This window comes from Rhinolophus hipposideros, assembly GCF_964194185.1.
Source record: "Rhinolophus hipposideros genome assembly, chromosome: 16".
NCBI lineage: Eukaryota > Metazoa > Chordata > Mammalia > Chiroptera > Rhinolophidae > Rhinolophus > Rhinolophus hipposideros.
The window spans coordinates 38995209-39019449 of record NC_138062.1 but is presented as its reverse complement, the minus strand read 5'-3'; the positions used below and the strand labels follow the sequence as shown (position 1 = coordinate 39019449).

At 54.9% G+C, this 24241-nt stretch overlaps 2 protein-coding genes across 5 annotated transcripts in view; one reads left to right on the top strand and one right to left on the bottom strand.

Annotated features, from left to right (window-relative positions):
• Positions 1 to 23047, bottom strand: part of DOCK6 (dedicator of cytokinesis 6) — a 40772-nt gene extending 17725 nt beyond the window's left edge. For 2 of the 4 annotated variants that reach the window (XM_081077166.1, XM_081077165.1), the window contains exons 1-23: positions 22930 to 23047; positions 17003 to 17090; positions 16126 to 16301; positions 15765 to 15833; positions 15389 to 15518; positions 14234 to 14446; positions 13006 to 13091; positions 11601 to 11667; positions 11352 to 11501; positions 10359 to 10439; positions 10094 to 10247; positions 9806 to 9933; positions 9606 to 9699; positions 9044 to 9206; positions 5903 to 6020; positions 5762 to 5832; positions 5428 to 5566; positions 5243 to 5344; positions 4387 to 4473; positions 3750 to 3981; positions 3406 to 3567; positions 2568 to 2731; positions 1820 to 1924 (exon numbers count right to left, since the gene is read on the bottom strand). In XM_081077166.1, coding sequence (XP_080933292.1) covers positions 1820 to 1924; positions 2568 to 2731; positions 3406 to 3567; positions 3750 to 3981; positions 4387 to 4473; positions 5243 to 5344; positions 5428 to 5566; positions 5762 to 5832; positions 5903 to 6020; positions 9044 to 9206; positions 9606 to 9699; positions 9806 to 9933; positions 10094 to 10247; positions 10359 to 10439; positions 11352 to 11501; positions 11601 to 11667; positions 13006 to 13091; positions 14234 to 14446; positions 15389 to 15518; positions 15765 to 15833; positions 16126 to 16301; positions 17003 to 17090; positions 22930 to 22973 — 2823 coding nt within the window. In that variant the 5' untranslated portion in view covers positions 22974 to 23047. Of the gene's footprint in view, positions 1 to 1819; positions 1925 to 2567; positions 2732 to 3405; positions 3568 to 3749; positions 3982 to 4386; positions 4474 to 5242; positions 5345 to 5427; positions 5567 to 5761; positions 5833 to 5902; positions 6021 to 9043; positions 9207 to 9605; positions 9700 to 9805; positions 9934 to 10093; positions 10248 to 10358; positions 10440 to 11351; positions 11502 to 11600; positions 11668 to 13005; positions 13092 to 14233; positions 14447 to 15373; positions 15519 to 15764; positions 15834 to 16125; positions 16302 to 17002; positions 17091 to 22929 lie in introns of all 4 variants that reach the window. The other 2 variants (XM_081077163.1, XM_081077164.1) reach the window with 2 other exon arrangements.
• On the top strand, positions 7259 to 8696 carry ANGPTL8 (angiopoietin like 8; the record flags this gene model as incomplete). Its single annotated transcript, XM_081077167.1, has 4 exons — positions 7259 to 7555; positions 7751 to 7912; positions 8453 to 8562; positions 8669 to 8696. The coding sequence occupies 4 exons, from the start codon at positions 7259 to 7261 to the stop codon at positions 8694 to 8696; spliced, it is 597 nt and encodes a 198-aa protein (XP_080933293.1).
• Positions 23048 to 24241: the final 1194 nt, after the last annotated feature.

Genomic DNA, 24241 nt, shown 5'->3' with positions numbered 1-24241 from the left:
ATAGTTGAGAATGTGGCCCAGAGCCCACTGGCAGAGAGTGCAAAGATGAGCGTGGATGGAGCGGGACCAGGTAGGGACATAGGTGAGAGAATGGATGGGGGGAGTGTAGGTGGAGAAGGTGAAATCAACGTAGACAGTGAAAAGAGAACATGTGGTCAGAGGAGGTAAGAGGAGTGTGGACAAGGGTGGAGAGTGTGATTGAGTCAGTGAGTTCAGAGGTGGATAGAGGAGGAAGACGGAACAGATACGGAAGAGGGAGAGTATAGACAGAGGGGGGTAAAGTGACCATGGAGGAGAAAGAAGAAATATAGGACAGAGGAGGTGAGATGGTGATGAGAGGCAGTGGAAGCAGATGAGAGAGCCCCGGGTTCCAGGCCTAGCCCCACTCCAGCCTTGCTTGGAACCTTGCTGTGTTTCATTGTCCCCATCTGTGAAATGGGTATGGGGGCACAGGCTCCACTCTCCCCTCTTCCTTTGCTGGTCAGGAAGTGAGGCTGCTGACAGGGACAGGAGGTCCAATGATGGGGGTGGCCCAGCCCTGGGACCTGCTCAGGCCTCTGCCTCAGCACTGGAGGGCCCCCCAGCTCCCACAGTCCCAGACACATGCTCTGCCTCCTTGGCATGTACCAGATGGGCCATCCACTGCATATCCTATGTGATCTTCATCATACCCTCCTCATCATATCCTATGTGATCTTCAAGGCTCAGCTGACGCCTTAGAGATCTGACGGCACTGGTGGGAGTCCTGATAAAAATGAACGGGGGCTGGCAGGGCCCATGAACCCAGATTCCCAGCAATCCTGGCAGAAGTCTGTCCAAAACTCCCCCTGCTTGTGCTGCTAATAGTCCCCTGGCCCACCATGCAGTGCAGGTTGCCTGGGTGATGGGCACAAAACTGGAACAGGGCCTGGGGCCAAATGTGCAGGGAAACCAGTCCCTGTGCCTTCCTGGCTCCACCTCACCCTTCAGGTGCCAGCAAAAATGTCATCTTCCTGGAGAGGCCCCCAGACCACCTAGAGGGAGGCTGGTGGCCCGGTTTCTGTTAGTGTCCTTTCAGGCATTTTCACCCTATGCACTCATACACTGGTGTGTGTTTGATTGATGTCTATCTCCTCAACTGGCCAGCAGGTCTGGGGCAAGGCTGGGCCGAGGAACTATCCCACCAAAACATCCCACCTGCAATGCCCTACTCCCTCCCAGGTTAGGGACAGCTGCACTGAGCACTTTACTTTGAATCTTTACCACATCTGAAAATGTGGTACAGAGCCTAGAGTACAGAGTGAGCCCATAGCAGAGCCAGGACTCGGACCCAGGTCTGTGGGAAAGGATAGCCCCTCCCCACACCAGGTGTCTCGGAAAGGGCTAGAATAAAGGGAACTGCCCACAGGGGTCCCTCTTTGCCTGAAACAGGATGGGGGAGCCCAGAGGTTCAATTCTGTCCCCTTGGCACCATTCAGGTTGCTGTGTCAAAGGGAGAATTCAAGAGTCTCCTGAACAGAGTGGATTAAAGGGAAAAATAGGCCATGCAGGGCAGTAAGGTTACAGTAGTTGGATTTGCATACATTTGCATGCTATTTACATATACCACCCCTGTTCCTTCTGTCTCTGCCTGAGGCTGTGGCCCATGTAGCAGCAGAAGGCTGGTTTAAATGACCCCGTGATGCCTACCACACCAGCTCCACAGACCCAAACAAAGGCAGGAGGAGTCCATTGCCTCCTTCAGGCAGCCCCCCTCGGTTAGTCAGCTGCAGCCAGGGAGGTAAGAGGAGCTCATTCTGAGGTGGGGTCACACACATGCAGGGGCAGGGAGGGAGGGCACCTGTCTGGGGTCGGCCCCACAATAAAGGGGTGCCCGTCGCAGCACAGCCTTGCTGCCTCCTGGAGCATAAGCAGAATTCACCCAGGAGTGTGAGCGGTCGATACCCTGGAGATACATGGGCAAGTGGTAGAATCCACAGGCAGAGGGCAGAGAAACCAACATGAAACCCCAAAGTGTGAACACTGCCCTGGACTATATGTGTGCCCATGTGGACACCCGTACACAACCCTGGAAAATGGGTGTGCACACACATGCATGGAATGCACACGTATATGCCTCCTGTGTATGTATGTGCATGGGGTACATAAGTATGTGCACCTGTTTGCATGTGCATGGGACACACGTTATGTGTATCTGTGTATGTATGTGCATGGGCAAAGACATGTATATACACCTGTGTACGTATTCATGGGGCACACACATATATGCACCTGTGTACGTACATGTGTGGAGCTGGAGCACACATGTATATGTACCTGCTGTACTATGTACACACTTCTCTTTTTTTCAACCAGGCCAAGTTCCAGCCACCCATTCTTGGGTCAGCTCCAGAGTGTGGAGCCCAGTGCCCACCTGTCACAGCTCCTATCCTGTGACAGCCACAGCCCGGCCCTACCGTCCAGAGTCAAGCCTGTGTCCATGCTGCTCTGTTATTTCCTGTCCTCCATCAACACTGAGATCCTTTATCCACCCACCTGGCAGCCGTGGCTACTGAAGCTGGAGGTTTCAGGGGCCCCCCTCACCCTACCTTGCTAGCCAGAATGCGGGAGACCTCATCATCCACAGAGCCAAGGGCCACGGCCAAGTCAGGGTTGCTGCTGCTAATGCTTTTAGAGCGAGCCAGGTAGAGGCTTGCAGGGCGACCAGGGCCACGGGCCAGTGTGGCAGGCTGCACTGTCACTGGAGGGACCCCTGAGCATGAAGGGAATATGGTCAGCCACCAGCCTACTTGCCCCAATGACCTGCCCCTTCCCAGTGGGCTGCCCCTCGTGAAGTCACTTTCTTTTTCTGAGTCTCCAGGTTCCTCACCTATAAAATGGATGTGAGAATGGCTGCTACCTCATACTAATTTGGGGGAGACTAAAAAACACTGAGAACATAGTAAGTGCTTGCTACATAGTAAATGCCCAGAGGGGTTAGTGGTTATTATTAATTATTTATCAAATGAGAAAAAAAAAAATCAAACTTCATTGACTACTCATTGTGCCAAGCATTTTGCATGGATTACTGTGTCATTTACTGTTACCAGTGCCCCCAGAAGGGGATGCTGTTATTGTCGCCATTTTACAAATAGGAAAACAGGCCCAGAGAGGTGAAGCCAGGTGCCCAGGATCACAGAGCTTATAGAAGGCAGAGCTGCAATTCAAACCCAGGCAACCCTGCTTGAGTTCCCATTTGCTAACTGGCTGAATCAGCTGCCAATCTAGTGTACAGAGACCACACACCAGAGAGTAGGGCAAAAAGTTACTCCTCTTTTAGAATTTGCTCAAACCAACCAAGGCTTGTGAGGCCTAGGACCTTTGCATATGCCAGGACCTCTCCTCCCAGATATTTCCTGTCCCCTAGTGTCTTCCACCAACACTCACCACCTGGGAGGCTGGGCTCAGTGCCAGGCAGTCGGAATGCATAGTAGACATAGGCAGCCAGCAGTGGGCAGTGACCACGGGCATCCTGGGCAGCCTCTAGGCTCCGGTGGACGACGCTGACTACATGGGCCATTGCTTCAAAGGCTCCACGACCCAGGTTCACTGCCAGACAGAGCAGAGGTCATGTTCCAGGGCCCAGGGCCTCCTACCTTCCTGAGGAATAGACCTTAGGGTTCAAGGGATCATGTGGCCATCAAACGATCACAGAGGACTAGCTCTTGGCCCAGGGGGTTGAGGTCATTTTCCAGATTGGGAAACTGAGGTCTGAGGCCTTGTCTACTCACCTATCTGGCCGCCGATGATTGGAGGCCGTACGACCAGACGTACGAGCTTGTCCAGCACATGGTGAGAGAAGGCGACGAGAGGCTCGGGGCTGGTGAGGCGTAGGGCTGCCAAGCTTGCCCGCAGCTCCTGCTCCACAGTACCCTCGCTCAGCACACCGTCCTTGAGCCTGAATGGGAAAGCCCCCTCCTCCAGGACATGCACCAGGGTGAAGAACTTGTCCAGGTGTGGGTCCTGGGTGGGGGGGACCAGGGGTGAGCAGGGAGTGGCCAGGGCACCTGGTATAGGAAGCCCCCAAGGGATTGAGTAGGAGGCTGAGTGGGCAGAGACACTGAGGCCAGGGATCAATGACTCAATAGTATGGACAGGGACAAGAAAGTAGATGAAGGAAAGGAGGAGAGAGGGGGAGTGACCACAGGAATAGGAGGGGAAAATGAAGGGGGGAGAGACCATGTGAAGGGCCAAAGCCCCAGCTGGGATGCCACTGGCACGGCTGTCCTGCCTGAGTCAGCAGCTTCCTGGGTGGCAGGTCCAGATGACTAATGTCACGTCCATGGCCTAAGGCCAGGCCTCGCTGGTCAGTGGGAACTGTTGCCCAAGCCCAGGGCTGGACTCTTGGGTTCCCATCCCACCCCCTACCTGCGGATGCACGGAGGACACGGCCGTCAGCTCCACACTGAACACGCCCTTATGACCGTCCACCCAGCGCATGCCCGGCAGCGCCACCTGTGGGAGGGACACGCCAGGTGGGCACTGGGGGCCCTCCCCCACCGATCCAGCTACTGGCCCCAGTCATTGCAACACTGTGGCCTGAACATGGCCCTGCCTGGGGGAGCAGCTGGGCACCCTGCCCCTGGCCTGGCCCAGAGACTGGGTTTGGGGGTGGAGAGCAGATGGAAGGAAGCACGATGGGGTCCATTGGGCAGGCTGGAAGCCCAGGACGCTAATAGGGGAATAGAGAATGGAGCCCCAGGGTGAACATTAATTGAAGGGAGTGAATCAGGAAATAGGATAATGGGAGACTTGAGCCCCCAGGGGCATTAATGACAGAGGGTGACAGCATTCACGGAGGGGACATGGGAGTGATCAACCCTGAAGTACTCCTGGGGGGCAGTGTTTAGGGAGGCAGGCAGGGCTGTTAGTGGGGCTCAGTGAGTGCAGAGGCAGGGGGCACTAAGGAGGCAGGGATAGCAGAGGACAGGGAGAGACACGTGGGAGCAATAGGACACACAGAGGCAATAATGGGGTGATGAGACAGCCAGGGCTCCTGAAGGCCGTAACAGGGGACAACAAGGTTTCCAGGGGTGTTGATGAGAAGAAAGGCAGGGCATGAATGGGGGACCATGAGGACAGTGAGGAGAAATAACAGGGTTTGGCAGGGCACCAAGCGTTGGTGGGAAGGTGGCTAATGCATTCCCGGGGAGCCCATGATACAGAAGCCTGGGGAGCTACGGGGGGCCACGGCAGTGGGAGGTGGTGGGGGCCGCGCACGTACGTCAGGTGTGAGCACAGAATAGCTGGGCGGGGGCTGGTCCACGGACACGGGTAAGCAGAAGGGGCCTGTCCTCAGGCGGCCGTGCTGCAGCAGTGGCATCCACTGGGGAGAGGTTGAGGCTGGGTCAGGCGTGGGGCGGGGCAGGGGAGGATGTAAAGCCCGTGGGAGTTTCCAGGGGGCCTCACAGTAAAGCCCACGGGAGTCTCCAGGGCCGCGCCAGGCCGGGGCTGGCAGCTGACATGGTAGAAAGTGAAGAGCAGGTGGTGGTTCTCAGTCACGCAGGCCGGAAGACGCAGCTTGAACTCCTCATAGAACTCAGGGGACCTGGCAGGGACAGACTGGGGTTCTGGTGGGGGCTAAGATCCCCGCCACCTCCTCGGCCACATGTCCCCCCAGTGCTGCGGGCCCCTATCTCTGCTCTCTGCCTTGGGTTCCCCCACTAGCATTCCCAGAACCTGCCCCTCCCTCCCCTCTTCCTACCCGTGCCCCCATCAGTGCCAGTCTCCCCACCCCACCTACTTGTTGTGGTAGACCACGGGTGTGAAGGCCTCGCGGGTGAATTCGCTGCAGCTGGACTTGCCAAAGATGACCTGGAGGAATGGGGGCATGAGGGGCCCACCAGGGAGAGCCCACCCACCTCCCCTTGGCCCAGCCACTGACCGGCAGGGCCTGGCTGGGGTCCTCGCCCGCCATGTACTGCACTCGCACAGTGAGGTTGCGCACGGAGCCCTGGCGACTGCTGAAGTTGAGGCTGTGTGGGTACACGTACAGCAGGTTCCTGCAGAGATGGGGGGGGCTGCGTGAGGGGCAGAAGAGGCTCGGCTACTGGAACAAGTCTGGCTTAGGACATAGGACAGTGGCCACACAGCTGGGACATCAAGAACTGGCTAAGTGGCAATGGGGCATGGGCCAGAAATGTGAGTGGCAGACAGACAGGCACCCTCAGAGCACAGATGGAGAAACAGTGTAGCAGAGGCTGGGAACACAAAGGGACTTTGGGGCACTAATGAGGCATGATGAGACAGGGCTGAGGTTCTAAGAAGATAGCCCAGGTGGGCCAGTGGTCAGGTATGAGCCCCACCAGGCTGATCTGCCCCTCATCCGCTCAGGGGCCTGACCAATGCTTCCTCCAGGAGAGGTCACTAGTTATGTGGCCTCTCTCAGGTGGGGAAACTGAGGCTGGGGTGAGAGTACTGCCTCTTTCCCCAGGGATAACTCTGTGCAAGCCCCAACCTCCCTCTGGGTCTCAGTTTCCCTATCTATATATAATGGGGTCATTGAGCCTCCCAGCTGAGCCTCTGTAATAATACAAAGACGGTAACAATAATGACAATAATTGCACCAAACACTAATGGGGCACGTACTGTGGAAGGCTTTGTTCTAAGCACTCAACATGAAACAATTCATTTACTTCTCATAAGCAGCCTGCGAGGCAGGACTAATGTCATACCCATTTTATAGGCAAGGAAATTGAGGCACTTGCCCAGTCATCCAGGGAGAAAAATGGCAGTTAGCATTGATCTGGGTGTGTGGGTCCTGGAGTCAGTCTCTATGGCCTTGGGAGTTTTGCTACCTGCACCCACTCCCCAAGCTCTCAACCAGACCAAAAAGGCCTCAGAACTGCAGTCTGGTGGGAAGGGTATGAGACCAGCTAGTGTAACAGCAGCGAAACAGCTCTGAGCAAATGAGCAGTGCTCACAAAAGCCTCACTGTTATTCTTGTCATGCCTATCCACAGGTGGGAAAACCAGAGCTCAGAGCCCCAGGGTCCCCCAGCAGGGCTTGGGCCTGTCTTCTCCCAGTGCTCCCAGCCCACACCTGGCCCTGAGCCCCAGCTAGCGTGATCCCAGCGTGGCTCAACCAGACATTCGTCTGACGCAACCCTCACGCCCCCACCAGGCCCTTGCGCAACACGGGGCACCCAGCTGGCTGGTTAACGATTGACCGGGAGTTAAGGGGGTGTTTGAGCATAAAAGGTGATGGCAGTGGCACTGTGGCTGTACCCAGTCCCTCAGCCATGTCCATGATCATGCTGTGTCTGCTGTGTGCCGTGGCAATGGTGGTCCAGCCTGCCTCTGCAGCCCCCATAGACAACCTGAAGCCAGCGGAGAATGAGGAGCTGACCCTGCTCTTCCACGGGGCCCTGCAGCTGGGCCAGGCCCTCAACAGTGCATACAGGAGCACAGAGGCACGGCTGACGGACGCCAGGCATAGCGTAGACCTCTACGGCCGTGCACTGGGGCTTCTGGGGCAAGAGGTCAGCCAGGGCTGGGATGCAGCCCAGGAGCTACGCACAAGCTTGTTGGAGATCCAGGTGGGCACTGCAGTTGGGGCATTGTGGGGTATGTAGGAGTCTGTGGTGGAGTTATGTCTAGGGTGACCCACTGCCTGAGTTTGCCAGAAAAAGTGGCTTCCTAGAATACAGTACTTTCAGTGTTAAAATCAGGCAAATCCCAAGCAAACAAAGACAGTTGGTAATCCTACTAACGTCTCATTAACTTTTGATCAGACAGAAGAAGATGCTCTAAAGCTGCAAGCAGAAGCCATGGCCCATGCGCTGGGGGAGGTGGCCCAGGGACAGCAGATGCTTCAGGACAGCATGCAGCAGCTAGAAGTCCGGCTGAGAGGCGCTTGGCTAGGCCACGCCCGCCAAGAATTTGAGGCCTTAAAGGTAAGGGGCTCCCAGCCCTGGGGGAGTCAAGACCTTGATTCCCATCCAGAAATTGCTTCTAGACCAAGTCCTAGAGACCCCTCTCATCAGGTCAGCTTTCCAGCACCATGGCCTCTACCCTGTGTGACCCATGTCCATTTCTGTGCCTCAGTTTCCCCATTTGCAAATAAGGGCAACTACTGATGTGTCAGAGCAGAGCCAGGGACTCAGTGCAGATAAAATAGTCAGCATGGGGCTGGGTACATTGTAGATACTCAATAAATGCATACTATTAGAGTAACTGGTAACATTTCTTGAACATCCAGTAAGTACCCAGCACTGTTTTATGCCCTTTAATACTCCATATCATGTTCATAACCCCATGAAGTGAGTCCCATTTCGTCCTCATTTTACAGATGGTAAGCTGAGGTGAAAGAGTGCCAGTGATTTGCCGGGTCACTGGGCGGGGGTGGGGTTTGGGTTGAGTTGGGTTGGGTAGGGTAGGGTCAGGGGACGGGAGGTGAGGCGGCTCCAGCTGAGGTTTCTGTCCTGACCCCACAGGCTTACGCTGACGAGCAGAGCCACATTGTGTGGGCCCTCACGGGCCACGTGCAGCGACAGAGGCGGGAGATGGAAGCGCAGGAATACCGGCTCCGACAGATCCAGGAGAGGTGAGCCTGGCGGGGGTTGGGTACGCAGTGCAGTTGGACTCGGGGTGTACGGGCAGCCAGATGGGGACCCTCTGCCTTGGCTGAGCCTCATTCATCTCTCTGCCAGACTCCACACAGCAGCACTCCCAGCCTGAGCCTGCCTGGAGGAACTGAGGACCAGCCATGCACCAAGGGACGCTTCCACGCCCAGGCAGCCCCTGCACGTGGAGGAGATGCCTGTCCACTAGGGTTGGCCAGGCCGCGCGGCCCCGCTTCCGGCCGTGAAGCAGAGACAGAAGCAGGCGGAGACGCTGGCAGAGGACATGGCCCCGTCGAGGAGGGGTGAAAGAAGCACATGTGCCTCTTCATGCCTACACAACCCCCAATAAAGCAAGCAGTGGCATCTTACCCTGGGTGTCTGTCTGAGAGAAAGGGCGTCTCATTTCGCATGATGCCTGAACATCCCCCATTCAAGTTCCCAGCTGCGCCCTAGAGGCTGTACCTGTAGCTGGTGTGGGGTGCGTAGACCTCACGGGCAGGGAACTCCAGGATCTCCTTGGTGGGCCGGCCCCTGGGGTCTGGGTAGGGCTTGACATGAAGCAGTTCCGGGGACAGGCAGAAGTGGGGGTTCTCAGGGGCCGGGGAGATGTCGATCTTCAGCTGGGCTGGGGAGGGTAGGTGGTTTGTACTTGACTGGGAGCCTCTGGGCCAGGCCCCACCCTCTCTGCGCTTGGAGGTCAGGGCTCTGGCTCTCCCATCACGCCCTCTGGTGGCTGTCCTTCAGGTGCTAAGGCCTACGGCATCCTCAACTTCAGTCTTTCGCCCCATATTTGATCAGCTCTGCCCTCAGGGCCCATGCCACCGTATCCTTCATTTGACCCACTATCGTTCCTATTTATTCTGTTTCTAATCTGTGGCCCCACTAGAAGGTCAAGGCCCTGAAGTCGGGAATTTGTCTATCACGGTCACTGTTGGGTCCCCAGGGCTGGACACAGCAGGGGGTCAGTGTGTGCTTGTTGAGAGTGACTATGGGACACCTCTTGTTTACGGGGTGTGCCACGCACCGGTCACAGGCCGTAGACGCCGTAGCAAGGACGATGGGCGCCGCATGTCAGCAAGGAACTTGAAGAGGTCCTCATCACTGAGCCGCTCAGCTTCCTGCACGGGACCCGTCCCTGTGAGCTGGATCCCAGGGCCTGTGCAGCCACAGGAGGAAACTGCACTGTGTCCCTCAAGGCCCCTTCCCCGGCCCCGGCCACATCACCTGCTTAAAGAAGTTGGTGACAGTTAGTGTGGCCGGTCGGAAGCCGGAGAAACTGCAGGCGTCGTCCCCGCTACTTGACCGGTCCGGGGGCCCCCGACGGCGGCGGTCCGTCCAGGCGGGTCGACGCTCTAGAGGAGGGAGTGACAGTGAGGGATGGCGGAAGACAGCGATGAGAGGCAGGGAGGGACGGAGACTTGGAGAGTCGGCCTGGTACCGCGTCTGGCCAGCAGAGGGCTCCCCTTTCCTTCCCAGTAGCCACGCCCCGGCCTGTCAGCCAGGCCTCCTCACCGCCCTCTGAGTCCGAGTCTCGGTCCGGCTGCCCCGCGCTGCTCACGATGTTGGCCAAGTGTACCGCGGTCCAGGCGAAGGGCATGCGGTAGCGGCCCAGGCGGGTGCAGAACTGCTCCGCCGCCAGGCGCAGTTTCTCCAGCTTCTCTTTATTCTGTGGGAAGACCCTCCGACACCCACAAGCTCAGTGCCCAGGCCTGCTGAATCCAGGATCTGGCCTGCCGGGCTGCCCTTCCACCACTGGGTCCAGCCTCTACCTGCTTACCTTGGCTGTGTCCGCCTCCTTCATCACCATGTAGGGCTCACAGCATTCGCTGATGTCTCCCTGCTGTAGCACCTTTTCCAGCTGAGGGGCAGGCAGGCCCAGTGAGGTGCTGCTAGGACCTCAACCTCCCCATCCCATCCCCAACCTCCCGGACCCCTCATGAGGCCCCAGACACCCATCCAGTTGGAGCGCTGGCTCCAACACCTCCCATAGGTCCTACTGGCCTGGGGATTGAGTGCTAGCAGTTGACTTGCCTGTCCAGCAGAACCGCTCCCCACCTTTTGAAGCCACCCCAAATCCAAAACTCCATATTTTCCCTATATCTTCATTTTTCTTTGTTAGTATAAACAGAAGCCACTCCAAGCATAGCTCTGGGCCACAAGAACTAGACTTCAATCCTGACCACTCCAGGCTGTGGGACCCTGAGCAGGTCCTTACCTGTTCTGTGCCTCAGTTTCCCCATCTGTAAAATGTGGGCTGTGGCAACCCCCATCTCACAGGGCTGCTGTGAGGACCAAAGGCAGGAATCCCTGTGAAGCCTGGCTGACCGGGACAAGTGCCTGCCCGTATGTGTTCCGTTAATGTCATTAGTGTAACCTAACTGAACTTTTTTGGCAAGGAAATTTGAGCTCACTCCTAGAAAAATCCCAAATAAATATGTCAACTAGGTCTTTCCTCCTCTAATAAACTGAAAAACATCTCTACTTAAAAAAAACATTTTAAATGTCTGTCCCCATGTGCCAGGATGCCATATCTCCACAGGCTGCCCACTCATGTCTTGGCTCTGCTGTCACCTCTCTAGGGAAGCCCTATGTGATTTCTCCCCACCTGGGTTGGGTCGGGAGCCTTCTCCAGGCTCACCCCTCTGCCTGTGCTTCCCCCACAACAGTCCTGATCATTGTTCTTGGGACATGTCTGTCTTCTTCCATGAGAGAAGGGACTGCTCCTGGGACGTTCACCATTACGACCCCCTTGCCCAGCCCAAGTGAGCACCTTGATGACCAGGAATATGTCAGGTGAGGGGTAGGTCACGGAGAAGATGGCAGAGCGGGCCAAGGTGGAGATGGCCGGGTGGGTGCCATGAGCTCGCAGCAGCCCCTTCGTGGAGTCTGAGTTTAAGTCAAAGTAGAAGTTCTCCGAGATCTGAGGGTACAAGAAGCAGCTGGTCACTACCTGTAGGAAGCCCACTGTCCTGCAACAAGAAGGAAAGTGGGGGAGGAAGGGGAAGAAAAGTGCTCCTACCTTCTTTTTCTCCCGTACATCATATAGGGCCAAGATGCCAAAGATGGGCTCAATCTCGATCTCAAACCTGTGAGTGAATGAGGTGATCTGGCAGAGGCTGTTCCGCCATCCACATACGCCGTACCCTCGAGGCCCAACCCAGACTTGGTGCAGGGTGAGGGGCATCTAATTCCCATTGGGCTACACAGAACCATCATTTAAAGGCTTGTAGGAAAGGCCTGTCCCATTTTGCAAAAGGGGAAACTGAGGCACCAAGATTCTCCCCCACACACACAGTAAGTCACACAGAGCCCTTCCCATCACAACCATGGCCCTTGTTCAGTTGTCATGGAGGCGGCTTTTGGGACAACAATCCCTCCCAACCTGAAATTCTGGACTTCTGGGCCTCCATGTCTCCCCTCTCTGGGTTGTGCTTTGCTACCTTTGCTATCCTGGACTGAGCCCCATCTTCACTTGTGTGAATGGCTACTATAACCACCTCCCTGTCTTACTCTGCTTGCTGGCCCCAACTCACCACGTGCCTTCTACGGAAGCATCTTAAAAATTTTTGAGGCTCTCGCTGCCCTAAGAACAAATTCGTGCCTGGGCTGGCCCTGCCCCATCCCCCTCTTGGCCTCATTTTCCCCCTCCAGATGTCTTGCCACCTTCGTGTGGGCTGTGTCCCCCACCTAGAGAGCCCTATGTGGTCATCCCATGGTTACATGTCCTGTATACAGTAGGTACTCAATGAGTGTTTGTTGAATGACTGGATGAGCCTACAGAGCCAGTTCCCAACCCTTGTGCTTGGGGCAGGCGGCCTACCTGGGCCTCAAGCCAGACCAGGCCTCCCTTTCCTGCCCCCATCCAGGCAGGAACTCAGGGTGGGGAGGGGCAAGGCCGGGCTCGGGTCCAAGGCCACATCCTGTTCAGCTCTGTTCCCACGTACTTCTGGCTGATCCCTGGGGACTAATGTGGAGGGGACCTCGGGGGGCTAGAAGCCAGGCCCAGGGTCACCAGCGCCCCCTCCAGCCTGGATCCCAGCAACAGAGTGGGCGAGTGCTAGACTCTGGCCTCACAAGTTGTATGATCTTGGGCACAATGACTTTATTACTTTGTGCCTCGGTTTCACCACTTGCACCCACCTCAGAAGGCTGTGATGAAAATTAGAGTTAATATATGTGAAGGTTAATATATACTGAAAACGGAGCCTAGCACACAAGTGGTACTTAAAGATTGGTGGCTTTGAAAAATGAAAAAGGAAGTCTTATTTCCCACCTAAAAGCCCATGGGCGGCCTCACGGATTTCAGAGCTGTACACAGTCAATGGCATGGCTCTCATAGTGAGTACCAAGTATGTGCCATACTGGAACTCATACTGGTCCTCTTGCATGTGTGAAGAGAGGGAGGGGTGGGTCAGCACACTCACTTAAGTGACAGACACTTGACCAGGATCCTCTGTCCGAAGTGTTCACGGGGCGGCTCTGGGCGGCTGCAGCGTTCCACAGCCTCGTCCTGCCAAAAGCCCGGCGGGGGGTGAGGCTGGGACATGTCCTCCATGTAATGCTAGGAATGCATGGCCTGAGACCAGTTTTACCCCCAGCCTGACGAAACTTCTTGCAGATCTTTGCCTCTGAGCCTTTACACATGCTGTTCCTCCTGCCTGGAATACCTTTATTCTCCCCTTCTCATCTGGCTGATGCCTGCTCATTGTTCAGATTACAGCTCGGCTGGCACTTCCCCTGATCCGAGACCTGGGCAGGCACCTCCTCCAGGTGCTCACAACATCCTGTTGCAATGGGCCATGTGGCTGGGGCATGGAGGGTCCTATGAGGGACGCTTACCAGGACCTCATCACGGTACTACTGTCGGGGTTGTAATTTCCTGGTTAGGTGGGTCTCTCCTCCACTAGTCTGTGAACTTGGGGGGCAGGGACTCGGTTTACATTGCTCATGGCTGTATCCCCAGTGCCTGCCATAGAGTAGGCACCCAAATATGTTGGTTGAATAAATAGTAGTATATAGTAGTATATACTATAGTAGTATATAGTAGGTACCTACTAAAAGTTGGTTGGATAACACAGACATATACAGAAAGCATTAGATTAATGCTAACTGAACATATATAGAGATATACACTAGGTACCCAATAAGCACTGATTGAATAAATATAGGAGTATACAGTCAAGACTCAATACATGGTTGAATGAAAATACAGGTATACACACTAGGTACCTAATAAAAGTTAGTTAGATATAGTAGGTGTCCAATAAAACCCATCAAATAAAATACAGGTTATACACTAGGTGCCCAGTAAATGTTGGTTAGATATAGGCATATATATATATATATATATATATATAGAGAGAGAGAGAGAGAGAGAGAGAGAGAGAGAGAGAGAGAGAGAGAGAGAGAGGGAATGGGTGCTCAATAAATACTGGTTGGTTACATTGTTTGATGAAAGAGAGGACTATATAGTAGATATACAACAAGTACTGGTTGAATACAGAGGTATACACTAGGCATCCAATAAAAATCACTGAATAAAAATATAGGGTATACAGTAGGCACCCAACACATGTGGGTAGGATAATAAATAGGGGTACATTCATGGATGGGTATTGGCCTCAGGGCCTGTGCAGGCCTGCAGGCACCCACCTCGTCAGGCGCTGGGTAGAGGGAGAGCAGGGTGCGGGGCCGGTGCTGCCGCCGCAGGACCTCATTGCGCCGGTCCACGTCCTCGGGAGCTGCGCGCTCCAGTAGCGAGGGCAGCAGTGAGTCGGCTGCCAGGTTCCTCAGGTCAAAGATTCCAGAGGCACCACTGCTTCGTGGAGTGTCCTCTGGGGAGCCTGAGGAGTGCCGGGGGTCATCCTGCCAGTGGAGAATGTGTAAGAGCTGAGTGCCACTTGGATGTCCCTTTATCCCACTTGGGTGAGACATTCCTCATGCCCATTCTACAAATGGGGAAGTTGAAGGCCAGGTAGTGGAGTCACCACTCCAAGGGTCAGCTGGGGGCTTTGTTGACCCTCTTTCCAGAAACTTCTTTTGGCTAGCCTCCCTCCTTTACCATTGTTGGGAAGGCAACTCCTATCCCCACGTTCTGGGCTTCACATGACCCTCATCTGGCCAATCAAAACAAAACATCTACAGGCCCCAGGGATTAGCTCCAATGTAAGGACATATCTGGGCTGGGCTAGCGAGAGCCTTCTCTGGGACTTTGCTCACTGTTGCCAGGGGAAGGAGAGTTCCTCCCGGTGGGGCTATCACTGGCCCAGGATCCTGCCTGACCTCCCAGACTCAGTTATGGTCAGAGCTAGACTACCCTGGTTCAAATTCCAGCTCAGCTCTGTGAGCCAGGGTCTCAATCCCAACTCTGAGGGGCTCAGTTTCCCCATCTACATCTATACAAGTAAATATAATAAAAATGGAAACGATAATTCTTGGTGTGATTATTATTGGTATAAAGTAGTTGCTTAATAAATGTTGGTTGATAAAATAGGCTTGAGGCCCAGTGGGCCAGTGAATGCCCTCTAATCACTTTGTTGTGCCTCAGTTTCTTTACCTGTAAAATGGATGTAATAGTTGTTCTGCCTCACAGGATGAAAGACGAGGACAAGTATAGAGCATTTATAGTATACACTAATCACTTAATAAATATTTATAATTACTACCCTTAACTTTTCACTCATGGGGCCGATATATTTCCTTTCGGGTTCAAGACTCTGGGTTATTTCCCGTCACATGTGACTGAGAGCTGGGGCTAGAGCTCACACACTTAACTCCTGCGGTGATGCCCACCTGGGGCTCCCTCACCGAGTCCTCAGGGCTGGACTTCTCATCCCCAGAAGCGTCCTGCTCAAAGACCTGGCGCGTGAGGCCCTTCTGCCGCTCTTTCTGGGTCTCTGTGGTGATGGGACTGTATGATGCACTGAGATGCTGGTACCTAGGAGGAGGCCGGATTGGGTGGGTAGCAGGGATCAGGGCTCCCCAATGTACCCGGCACACCTACAAGGCCCAGGTGATGCCTGCAAGGCCACCCACCCACCCTGTGCTCCATCAGAGAAGTCTGGCTTCCACTGCAGGAACAGTGAACAGATAAGTAGGAGGACCGGCTACAGACAATGGGCTCTTCTGGGCTCAGACCCAGCCTCTTGACCCTCCGCCCTGAGCTGCCTCCAACCTGACCCACCTTCTGTGGGCTATGATCCAGTCTTCTGTGTACATCTCCACCGCAGCCCTCACCTGGGCATCCAGCTTCCTGCGCAAAATAAAATTGGCAAACAGAGACAGGGCCAGTGCTTCTCCTTCCAGTGACTTGTGACTTGCAGTGACTTGTGAGGTGGAGCATGCCCTTCTGCCTTGTTCAGAGATAGTGAGATGGAGGCTCAGAGCAGAAGCGTGATTTGTCCAAGGTCACACAGAGGAGCCAGGAGTTGAATGTGGGACTGTTGGGGGGAGCTTATTGGGAAAGAGGGTATTGATGGGGGACAAGGGAAGTGGATAAAGACAGAGTAGACTTATGCACAGGGAGGGTATGGGGCTGAACCCACCCATCCTCGGGGATCCCAGGCTCCGTGGTCCGGCATTCCCGAGGCTGCAGCAGCAGTTCTAGGTCGTCAGCTGGAAACTCGACCAGGTCCCGAAGGGGCCCAGGTTCAGCATCTGGTGGCCGACTCAGCAGCACATCCTCAAAGTCCAGGGGCTCAATGACTTCAGTCAGTGGGACCTGGTTTGGAGCAAAGTGGCTGTGATCCCTGCCCTGGGCACTAGAAATGGGGGGCGGAGGGTAAGAGTGGGTTTGGGCTGGCCTCAGGCTTGAATAAGAGGACAGTGGGAGCCATGGAGGGTGCTGGAGCTGTGGTGGTTCCGTGGAGGGCAGTGACCTCAGACTCTCTTCCCCCAACCCAGCTTGGCCCACCCCACCCCTTTTTCCAGGCAGGAAATCACACCCTGGGCCTGGGAGGGCAGGGAACTAATAGTGGAAGGAAAGGCCTGTTGACAGCAGCAAAGAAACAGACAATTCCTAAGGCCCTGTGGCAAGATGGCCCCACCCACTCCCTCTGCAGCCGGATGTACCTCCCATCCCCCAGCTAGCCTCCCCATCTGGGTGGTCCAGGCAGCAGGAGGTGGGGCAACATCAGGCTGGAGCCTCTCCCCACTGACCACCCACAGGTCTGTCCCCTCTCCAGGAAGCAGCTGCAGGGGAGGGGACCACCCTCTCAACTCACAGGGAAGTAGGAATGGGACGACACTGGGGCCCGGCCAGGGACTCCTTCCCTGCCAAGGCTGGGTCCCTCCCAGTGAAGTCGCCTCAGCTTCTCGGCAGGACAGAGCACTAATGGGAGGGGTAGGTGGTACAGTGCCCAATCAGAAGGGAACCCCACCTCTGCCAGAGGACAGTGGGGGGGGCACCTTTCAAACACTTACCCCCAGGGAGCTGCTGCAGCGCCTGCTGGAGTGGGGGGAGCCACTGCGCTCCCGGGACACCTGCTTCCGCACCTCTGCGGCCACCGTCCTGCAGGGAAAGGAAGGAGGCCATTGGGGGCAGGAAAACTTGGGCAGCAGGGCCCTAAGACCCTGGGATTTGGGGCCAAAAAATTCATTCTATGTGAGGAAAATCCAGGCTGTGGAAAGGAAAAAACAGGCCTCAGGTCAAGAGAACCTAGGTTTCGGGATCCATAGACCTCAGCCTGCAAGTCCCAGGGCTATGGTAGACACATAGCTCCCAGCCACCCCCACCCCCAAAATGGGACTGAGGCCCTTACACCCCCCCAAGCACAGATGGGGGAAACTGCTACTGGGAAGGGCCTGAGGGGTCACAGATCCCTCTTCATCCAACCTTCTATCCCCAGCCCCACCAGGGGTCTGAGTCCTGCCCACTAACACTCTGGTCTCTGCTTTCTCATCAGGGGGACGTTTGTTCCCTAAATACACCCAGCCATGCAGCCCATCCAGAATGTGTGCCCCATCCCACACTTGCTAGGGGGCCTCAGATAATTCGTTCCTGCCTCTGAGCCTCAGTTTACCCATTTATAGCTGCCCTGACCTCACAGGGCTGCTGTGGGAACAGAGCAAGGGCCTGGCTTTCAGAGGGCACTCCACACATGCATGTTCTCAGGGAGTCTGAGACGAGACTGTGTGTAAGAGCATACCCCACAACCAAGGTCAGGGCCGTGGCCTTCCTGTCACCTACATCTGCACCGGCCTTCAAAATCGGGGAGGATAAGGGTGAAGGGGCAAGACCCGCAGGGGATGGGTCCAGCATGAGAATTTTGGACAGACTAGGTGGGGGTAGGGTTCCCCAGGCCTTCAATTCCTTCAGCAGAGCTTGGAAGGAAGGGAAGGAAGAGCCAGGCAGAGGGAACAGCAAGTGCAAAGGCCCTGAGGCTGGGCTCTGAGCATGGAGACCCCTGCTCCCTGGGATCTCTGTGAAAGCAGGAGCCAGGACTGTGCAGTCCCCACAGAGGCCCCAGTGGTGGATCCTGTACATAGTAGGTACTCAATATGTTTTTATTTTTGATGGAATGAGTGAATCCCTCCCAATCTCCCTCCTGGTCCAGTTTCTTAAATCCACTATAAATTGGGGGAAGCCCTAGACCTTTTAGCTGTGTGGCTTTGGGCAGTTGAGACACCCTTTCTGGACCTCAGTCCTTCTTAAAATTGAGAAAGCAATTGCCTAGGTGTTCAGGACTTCCTTCCACTTCTCACTTGTCTGTGTGCTTGGAAATTTTCATAAAAAGTTGTGCTCCCAAAAAGCACTATGCTGAGGATTGCAAACTTGATGGCCCATGGGCCACCAATGGTAACACAGGATGGGAGTGGGGGAGACTGGGGCCAACTGGGAACCTCAACCCTGTCTGGAAGCCTCTAAATTCAAATCCATGTAGGTCAAACAAATCTTGACCATAACCCTGACCCAACGGGGGGGCCTCCAGTTTGAGAGCCCAGCCTCACTCCTTTTCTGTTTCTGTTTCTATTTATTTTCTGTCAACTGTCCCTGCGTTGTCTTGCTTCTATTCGGTAGGGGGGAAGGGAAGGAGTGTGAGGGAGGAGCTTCTAGAATATTCAAAGGGTATTTAAAACTAGGGATTTATCCTCAAATTCCCCAAATTGGGCCGCCTCCTCAGGAAGCCTGGGCACACTGGGGCTTAGGGGATGATTTAGAAAAGATACCAAGGCAGGGGACCTGTCTGTGCCCTGGTCCCAGCTGTTCTGCAGCTGCTGCCCCAGAGCAGGGAGAGGGAAACGCGGGAGGGCTGGAGCTCCTGCTTCATTTTGTCACTGGGCTTGGAGAAAGGCCCCTGGAGTGGGAAAAGGATGGGTGCACAATGCCATGGCCATGGAAGCCAGTTACCGAGTCACAGGGCTCTGCCCTTGAAGCTCAGTGAGCATGGGTGAGTGACCACCCCTCTGTGGACCTCTGGGCTCCGGGGACAGTACCCACACCTTATGGAGCGGTTCTGAGTGTAAGTTAAGTGCTCAGTTAAAGCTTACTAATCACTGTGTTGCCTCAAAGAGGATCTTAGGAAACTGGAATTCCAGCCCTGTTTTTGACACCCAGGGTGAGGCTCAGAGACGGGTTGTAACCCCCCCAGGATCTGCAGCCAAACACAGCAGGGCCAGAACCGAGCCCTGGTCGGCTGGAGGTCAAAGTCTGTGCGCCTCAGTGCTAGGCACTCCACGTCGCCCCTGTGGGGAGCAGAGCCAAGGACAGAGGCTCCAGAACCTGCATTGTCCCTGTCCTAATGCACCAGTCCCGTCCTGCCTTGGGGCTTCAACACCATCTATAACTGGAGGCCTCTGATCCATCCCGTGTGACATCTGCCTCCTTTGTGTGCCCACATAGGCGTCTTGCAGGCATCCTGCATACAGCATGACCATTACCTGCCCTCCCACTGTCTCCCTGTCTCATTAAGGACAGCCCCACCCTCTTGGGTATTTGGGACCCCACCCCTGGGAATTACCCCAACTCCTCTCTGTTTCTACCTCCATATCAGATGACCCCAGAGAGCACATTTCAAAAAAGAAGTGATCTCACAATTGCAATGAGGGTAACTGTAAAGATCAGGTGGTGGATTATACATAGCGATAGATGAGATAAAGTCTCCAAAGGTGAAAAATTGACAACCCTGTGTAACACTAAAGAGACGTTCAGAGGGGAAAGATGGAGTATCATTGGGAATTCGTGTGAGACTGTGGACCTCACCCCAGGACTGGCTGGATTAACAGAGGTCTACTCTCACAGGGGAGGAGGACGATAAAACTAGGACAAGAATGAAGAAGCCTCAAATGCTTCCCACTTATGCAAAAAGTGAGAGAGAGAAAATTGAATCTAAATAAAACCACCGAGATTCCTCTTCACACCCCACCTACCTCACCCCTCTGGGCTGGCAGAAAAATTTAAAGACAAATAATATGAGTGCCAGTGTTGATGAGCAATGGGAGCTCTCATGCACTGGCAGAACCCCCTTGGAAAACCATCTGTAGTTATCAAGGAAAACTGAAGATATGCTGATCCAGCAATTCCACTTGGAGGTGTAGATACTCGGAAGGAAACACGTGGCTGAGAATATTCACAGCAGCCCTGGTAAGCCCCAAAGTGAAACAACTCACATATTCCTTGACCAAAGATGGTGAATCCACAGGGAGGAGAATACTATGCAGCAATGAAAAGAATGAACCTAACTACAGGCAGCAGGACAGATGAGCCCTCCTCCTGGCTTTATGCTGGGTGAAAGCTGGGTCCAACATCCCACAGGATTCTGTTTATAGGATGCTCTACACAGGAGAAACTAATCCTCAGCAGACAGGGAGTCATCTTGGATGGAGAAACCATAATGTAAGTGAGGAAGGGCTGGCAGCCACCATCAGCCTATCAGCATAGTGGTTCCAAGTGGCAGAACTAGGTACAGATTAGGAGGGGCTAGAGGAGTGGGGAGGCCCAGGAAGGTGGAGACAGACCCCATCTTAACCAAACGGACTTTTCCCCTGGCATTTGTTTTATAATTACTCTTTAAACTTTGTACTTTCCTGCATGCATGCTATACGTCACAATTTTTTAAAAGGTAGAAAGTAATGATAGAAGCATGTGCTCATGTTTGCAGACATATTTTGGGATGGGGTAGGAGGGAGCATTTCTTTGGAATTTTGTCAATGTCTGTTTCATGGCCCTCCACCGGTGCAACAAATCATTGTCTTTAAATGAGAAATGCAAACTGCCCCATATCAAATCCCAAAGAGGCAGAATGAAGACACTGCTGTCAGACGCCCAGGAAGAATAAATAGACAAGGTTGGGGATATGTGGTGGCAGGAAGAGGCACTGTTTCCAAGATTGTTCTGGGCTCTATGGCCACACGCTCCCTGGGCTCACTTCCTTCACAAGACCCTCGACAGGGACCGAACCACTTTGAGTCTGTTTCAATAATTATACCTATGTCAAGGGGCTCCAGTGACAATTAAATACGTGATATCCCAGCATGTGATAAACATATTATTAGAATGGTCATTGTCACCATTCTATATTGTACTTTATTTTAAATAGTACAAGTGAAAAAATGAACAAATTATATTGCATACAATAGCATTTGTCCATGTTATTTACATTCACAAGAGTTTGTATTTTTAAGATGTCCCCCCAAATCTTGTTTTTTCAGGAATCTAGTCATTAGGAAACTAATGGACTGTCTAATTTGTGTGTTAATATGGTTATTTGTGGAATGAGTGAATGAGTGAATAGATGAATGTAGGTCCAGATCTGAACATGTAGATACCTGGGTGTCCCCTAGGAAGCTCTGGAGACCTCATCAGAGGGTGGCTGGAACACTTGAGCCATTGGCTTATGATTCACTAGAGCCCCAGGATCTTTCTCTATGTTTTTTACCCTGGGCTCTGTAGCATCCTTCCCCAGGGTGGAAGCCAGAACCCAAGGACATAAGGACTAAGAGGGAAAGAAAGAGGCTCAGAGGTACCAAAGCTCCAAGCCTGAGACGGTTCAGAGACAGAGATGACAGAACATAAAAATTGCCCAACCATTATGCCCCAGGTCACATCTCCTCCCCATGGTTCCCACCTCACTCCGGATAAAAGTTAAAGTCCTCCCCACAATCCACAAGGCCCTGCATGATCTGCTCCCACTATCTACTTCCTCACTCTCACCAGCCTGGCTGGCTGGCCTCAGATGAACACAAGCCTGCTTCTGCCTCAGGGCCTTTGCACTGGCCCTTCCCTATGCTTGGACCACTTTTCTCCCACATATGGGCATGGACCCGTCCCTCATCTCCTTCAGATCTTTGTTCAAATGTCATCTTCTCATCCAGGCATTCCTGACTCGCCTTCCCTATCTAAAATATCCCTCACCCTCCTTATCTCCCTTCTCTGCCTTGTGTGTCCCCATAGCACTTATCACTAACAAATAATCTACTTTATTGTGCTTCCCATCTGTCTTCCCTACTGTATCTGCCCCCCAAGGGGCAGATTTTTGCTGGACCCACATGACAGCTTTTTCACCTGGGAGTGGCCAGGACACGTCCCCTGTGGAGAGGACCCCTGAATAAATTCTGACCCCTGTGGAGGCAAAAGCCCCAAGATGGGGGAGAGGCTCTTCATCTCCAGAGAGTCTGACATCCCCCTCCCAGACTGAGTCTCTCACAATCTCCACTGGCCACGGAAATGGATCCCCCAGCGCCTGGCGCCTGTCCCCTCCCCCGTCTGCCCACCAGCTGGTTCTGTCCCCAGCCCCCTCTCTTTCCATTCAATCGCCCATCCATCTCCAGCGCGTCCAGTCAGTGCTGGGAGAGCCTGAAGCAGTAGGGGGGGGGGGGGCATCCACAGCTGTCCCCTGCCCCCCAGACAGCTGGACACGGGAGCCTGGCGGGGGTAAGAGCACGGGAAACTTTCCAAGGGGGTTCAAAGGCTGCCAGGAGATTCATCCCTGTTACCAAATCCCAGCGCCCCAAACCAGGCACAGAGGATGGGATGCAAAATCCCCTTCCCCCAACTCCCATTCCCTCAGGCTCGGGGACCCAGGAGGGGCCAAGAGGTAGGGAGGGGGCGAAGAGGGCGCCCAGCTCCCCCGCTTTTCCCCGCACCGCTGCCTCCAGGAAGGCCCCCGGGACACGCCCCCACGGTCCCCCGCGTTCCGAGGACCGAGCTCAGCCGCCATCGCGCTCGCAGCCCGGACGCGATCCGCAGCCCGACCCTGCCACCCTCCCCTTCTCACATCCCGGCCCCGGAGGACTTAGAGAAGACGGAAGGGACTTGAATGGGGGGCGCCCAGGCAGAACAGGGCCGGGCAGCCCCGGGGCGGGGCTCGGGCACGTGGGGTCACCGGGAGGGGACCCAGCGGCCGCGCTACCTGTTGATCTTGTGCGCGAAGGCGCGGCGCTCGGCGGCCGCCATGGGGCCCCGCGTCCCGCCACCGCCACCGAGGCGCGTACCGTCCCCGTTGTGGTCGCCGCTGCCGCGTCCTTGGTTCTGGGCAGCCGGGTTGGGCGGGGCGAGGCCGGGGCCGGAGGCGGGGCCCTTCCGGGTGTCCCAGGCCGCTCCGTGCTGCCCCTGCCGGCGGGAAGGACGCGGGGCCCCTTGCCACCCCCGCGCCCTCGGGGCTGGGGTGGGGAAACCGATGCTCCGAGTGGGGAGAGGAGGAGAGACGCCGGGACTGAGGCCGGGGGTGGGGGTCTCGGACTCGGTGAAGCTCTTTCTGCCTCCTGATAATCACCATAATTAGTATAATCGTGAACGTTTATTAAGTGCTGCCCCGAAAGTCACATGAGCGACAGGAACTCTCATTTCTCCCATTTTACAGATGATTAAACTGAGACACAGGTGTGTTCGGGTGCTTGTCCAGGCCTGAGTGATCACAGGGCTCTCTGAGTCCTCCATGAGATGGGCCCCAGTTCGGGCTGAGGGAGGCGGACTGGTCCACTTGGGCTCTGACGAGCCAGGAGATGTGATTCAGGACCTGGTGGTGGGACCTGAGTAAGCCAGTCTGGGAGGCTGGACCCGCCTGGCAGCCTCCACTGGGAGGAGGATGTGGGGATGTCTGGTTAATCTGTGGTCTCTACTCTCTTCCCAATGGTCCCTCTCCCAGCCCCACCGCAGTGGTCTTAGAGAATTCTCCAGCCCTCACTCATCCTCTGAATGTGCCAATCCCTTGCTCACCTCCAAGCCTTTGCATAAGCAGATTCCTCCTGATGGCCATTCCAGCCCTGGTCCTAGGGAGAATTTGAAACTGGAAGATACTACAGCACAGCTCTACCTCAGGGCCTTTGCATGTGCTGTTCTCTTTCCTGTGTATGGAGGCTGTCGTCAGTCCCCTTTTACAGATGAGGAAACTGAGGCCCAGTGAAGCAGATTGACTTGCCCCAGTTGTCCAGTGGATATATGTCAGATCCTGAGCCCACAGGAGGGAGGCCTGGATTGTGGGGGAATCCCCATACCCTGCCACTTAGCCCCAGACCAGTGAGCAGGGTTGCTCCCAGCCTGGCATGTGACATGTGCACATGTGTGTCAGTAGCTTAAGTACCTGGCAGAGCGGTCCAGCCACTTTGGCATAAGAGACGCCAGGTGTGACCCCGCCCATCACTCCCTGCTGTGCCCCACCCAGAGTCATCCTCACCCCAACCTGCAGCCTCCTGGGCTAAAGTCCCTGCTTAAGAGCAGGCTGG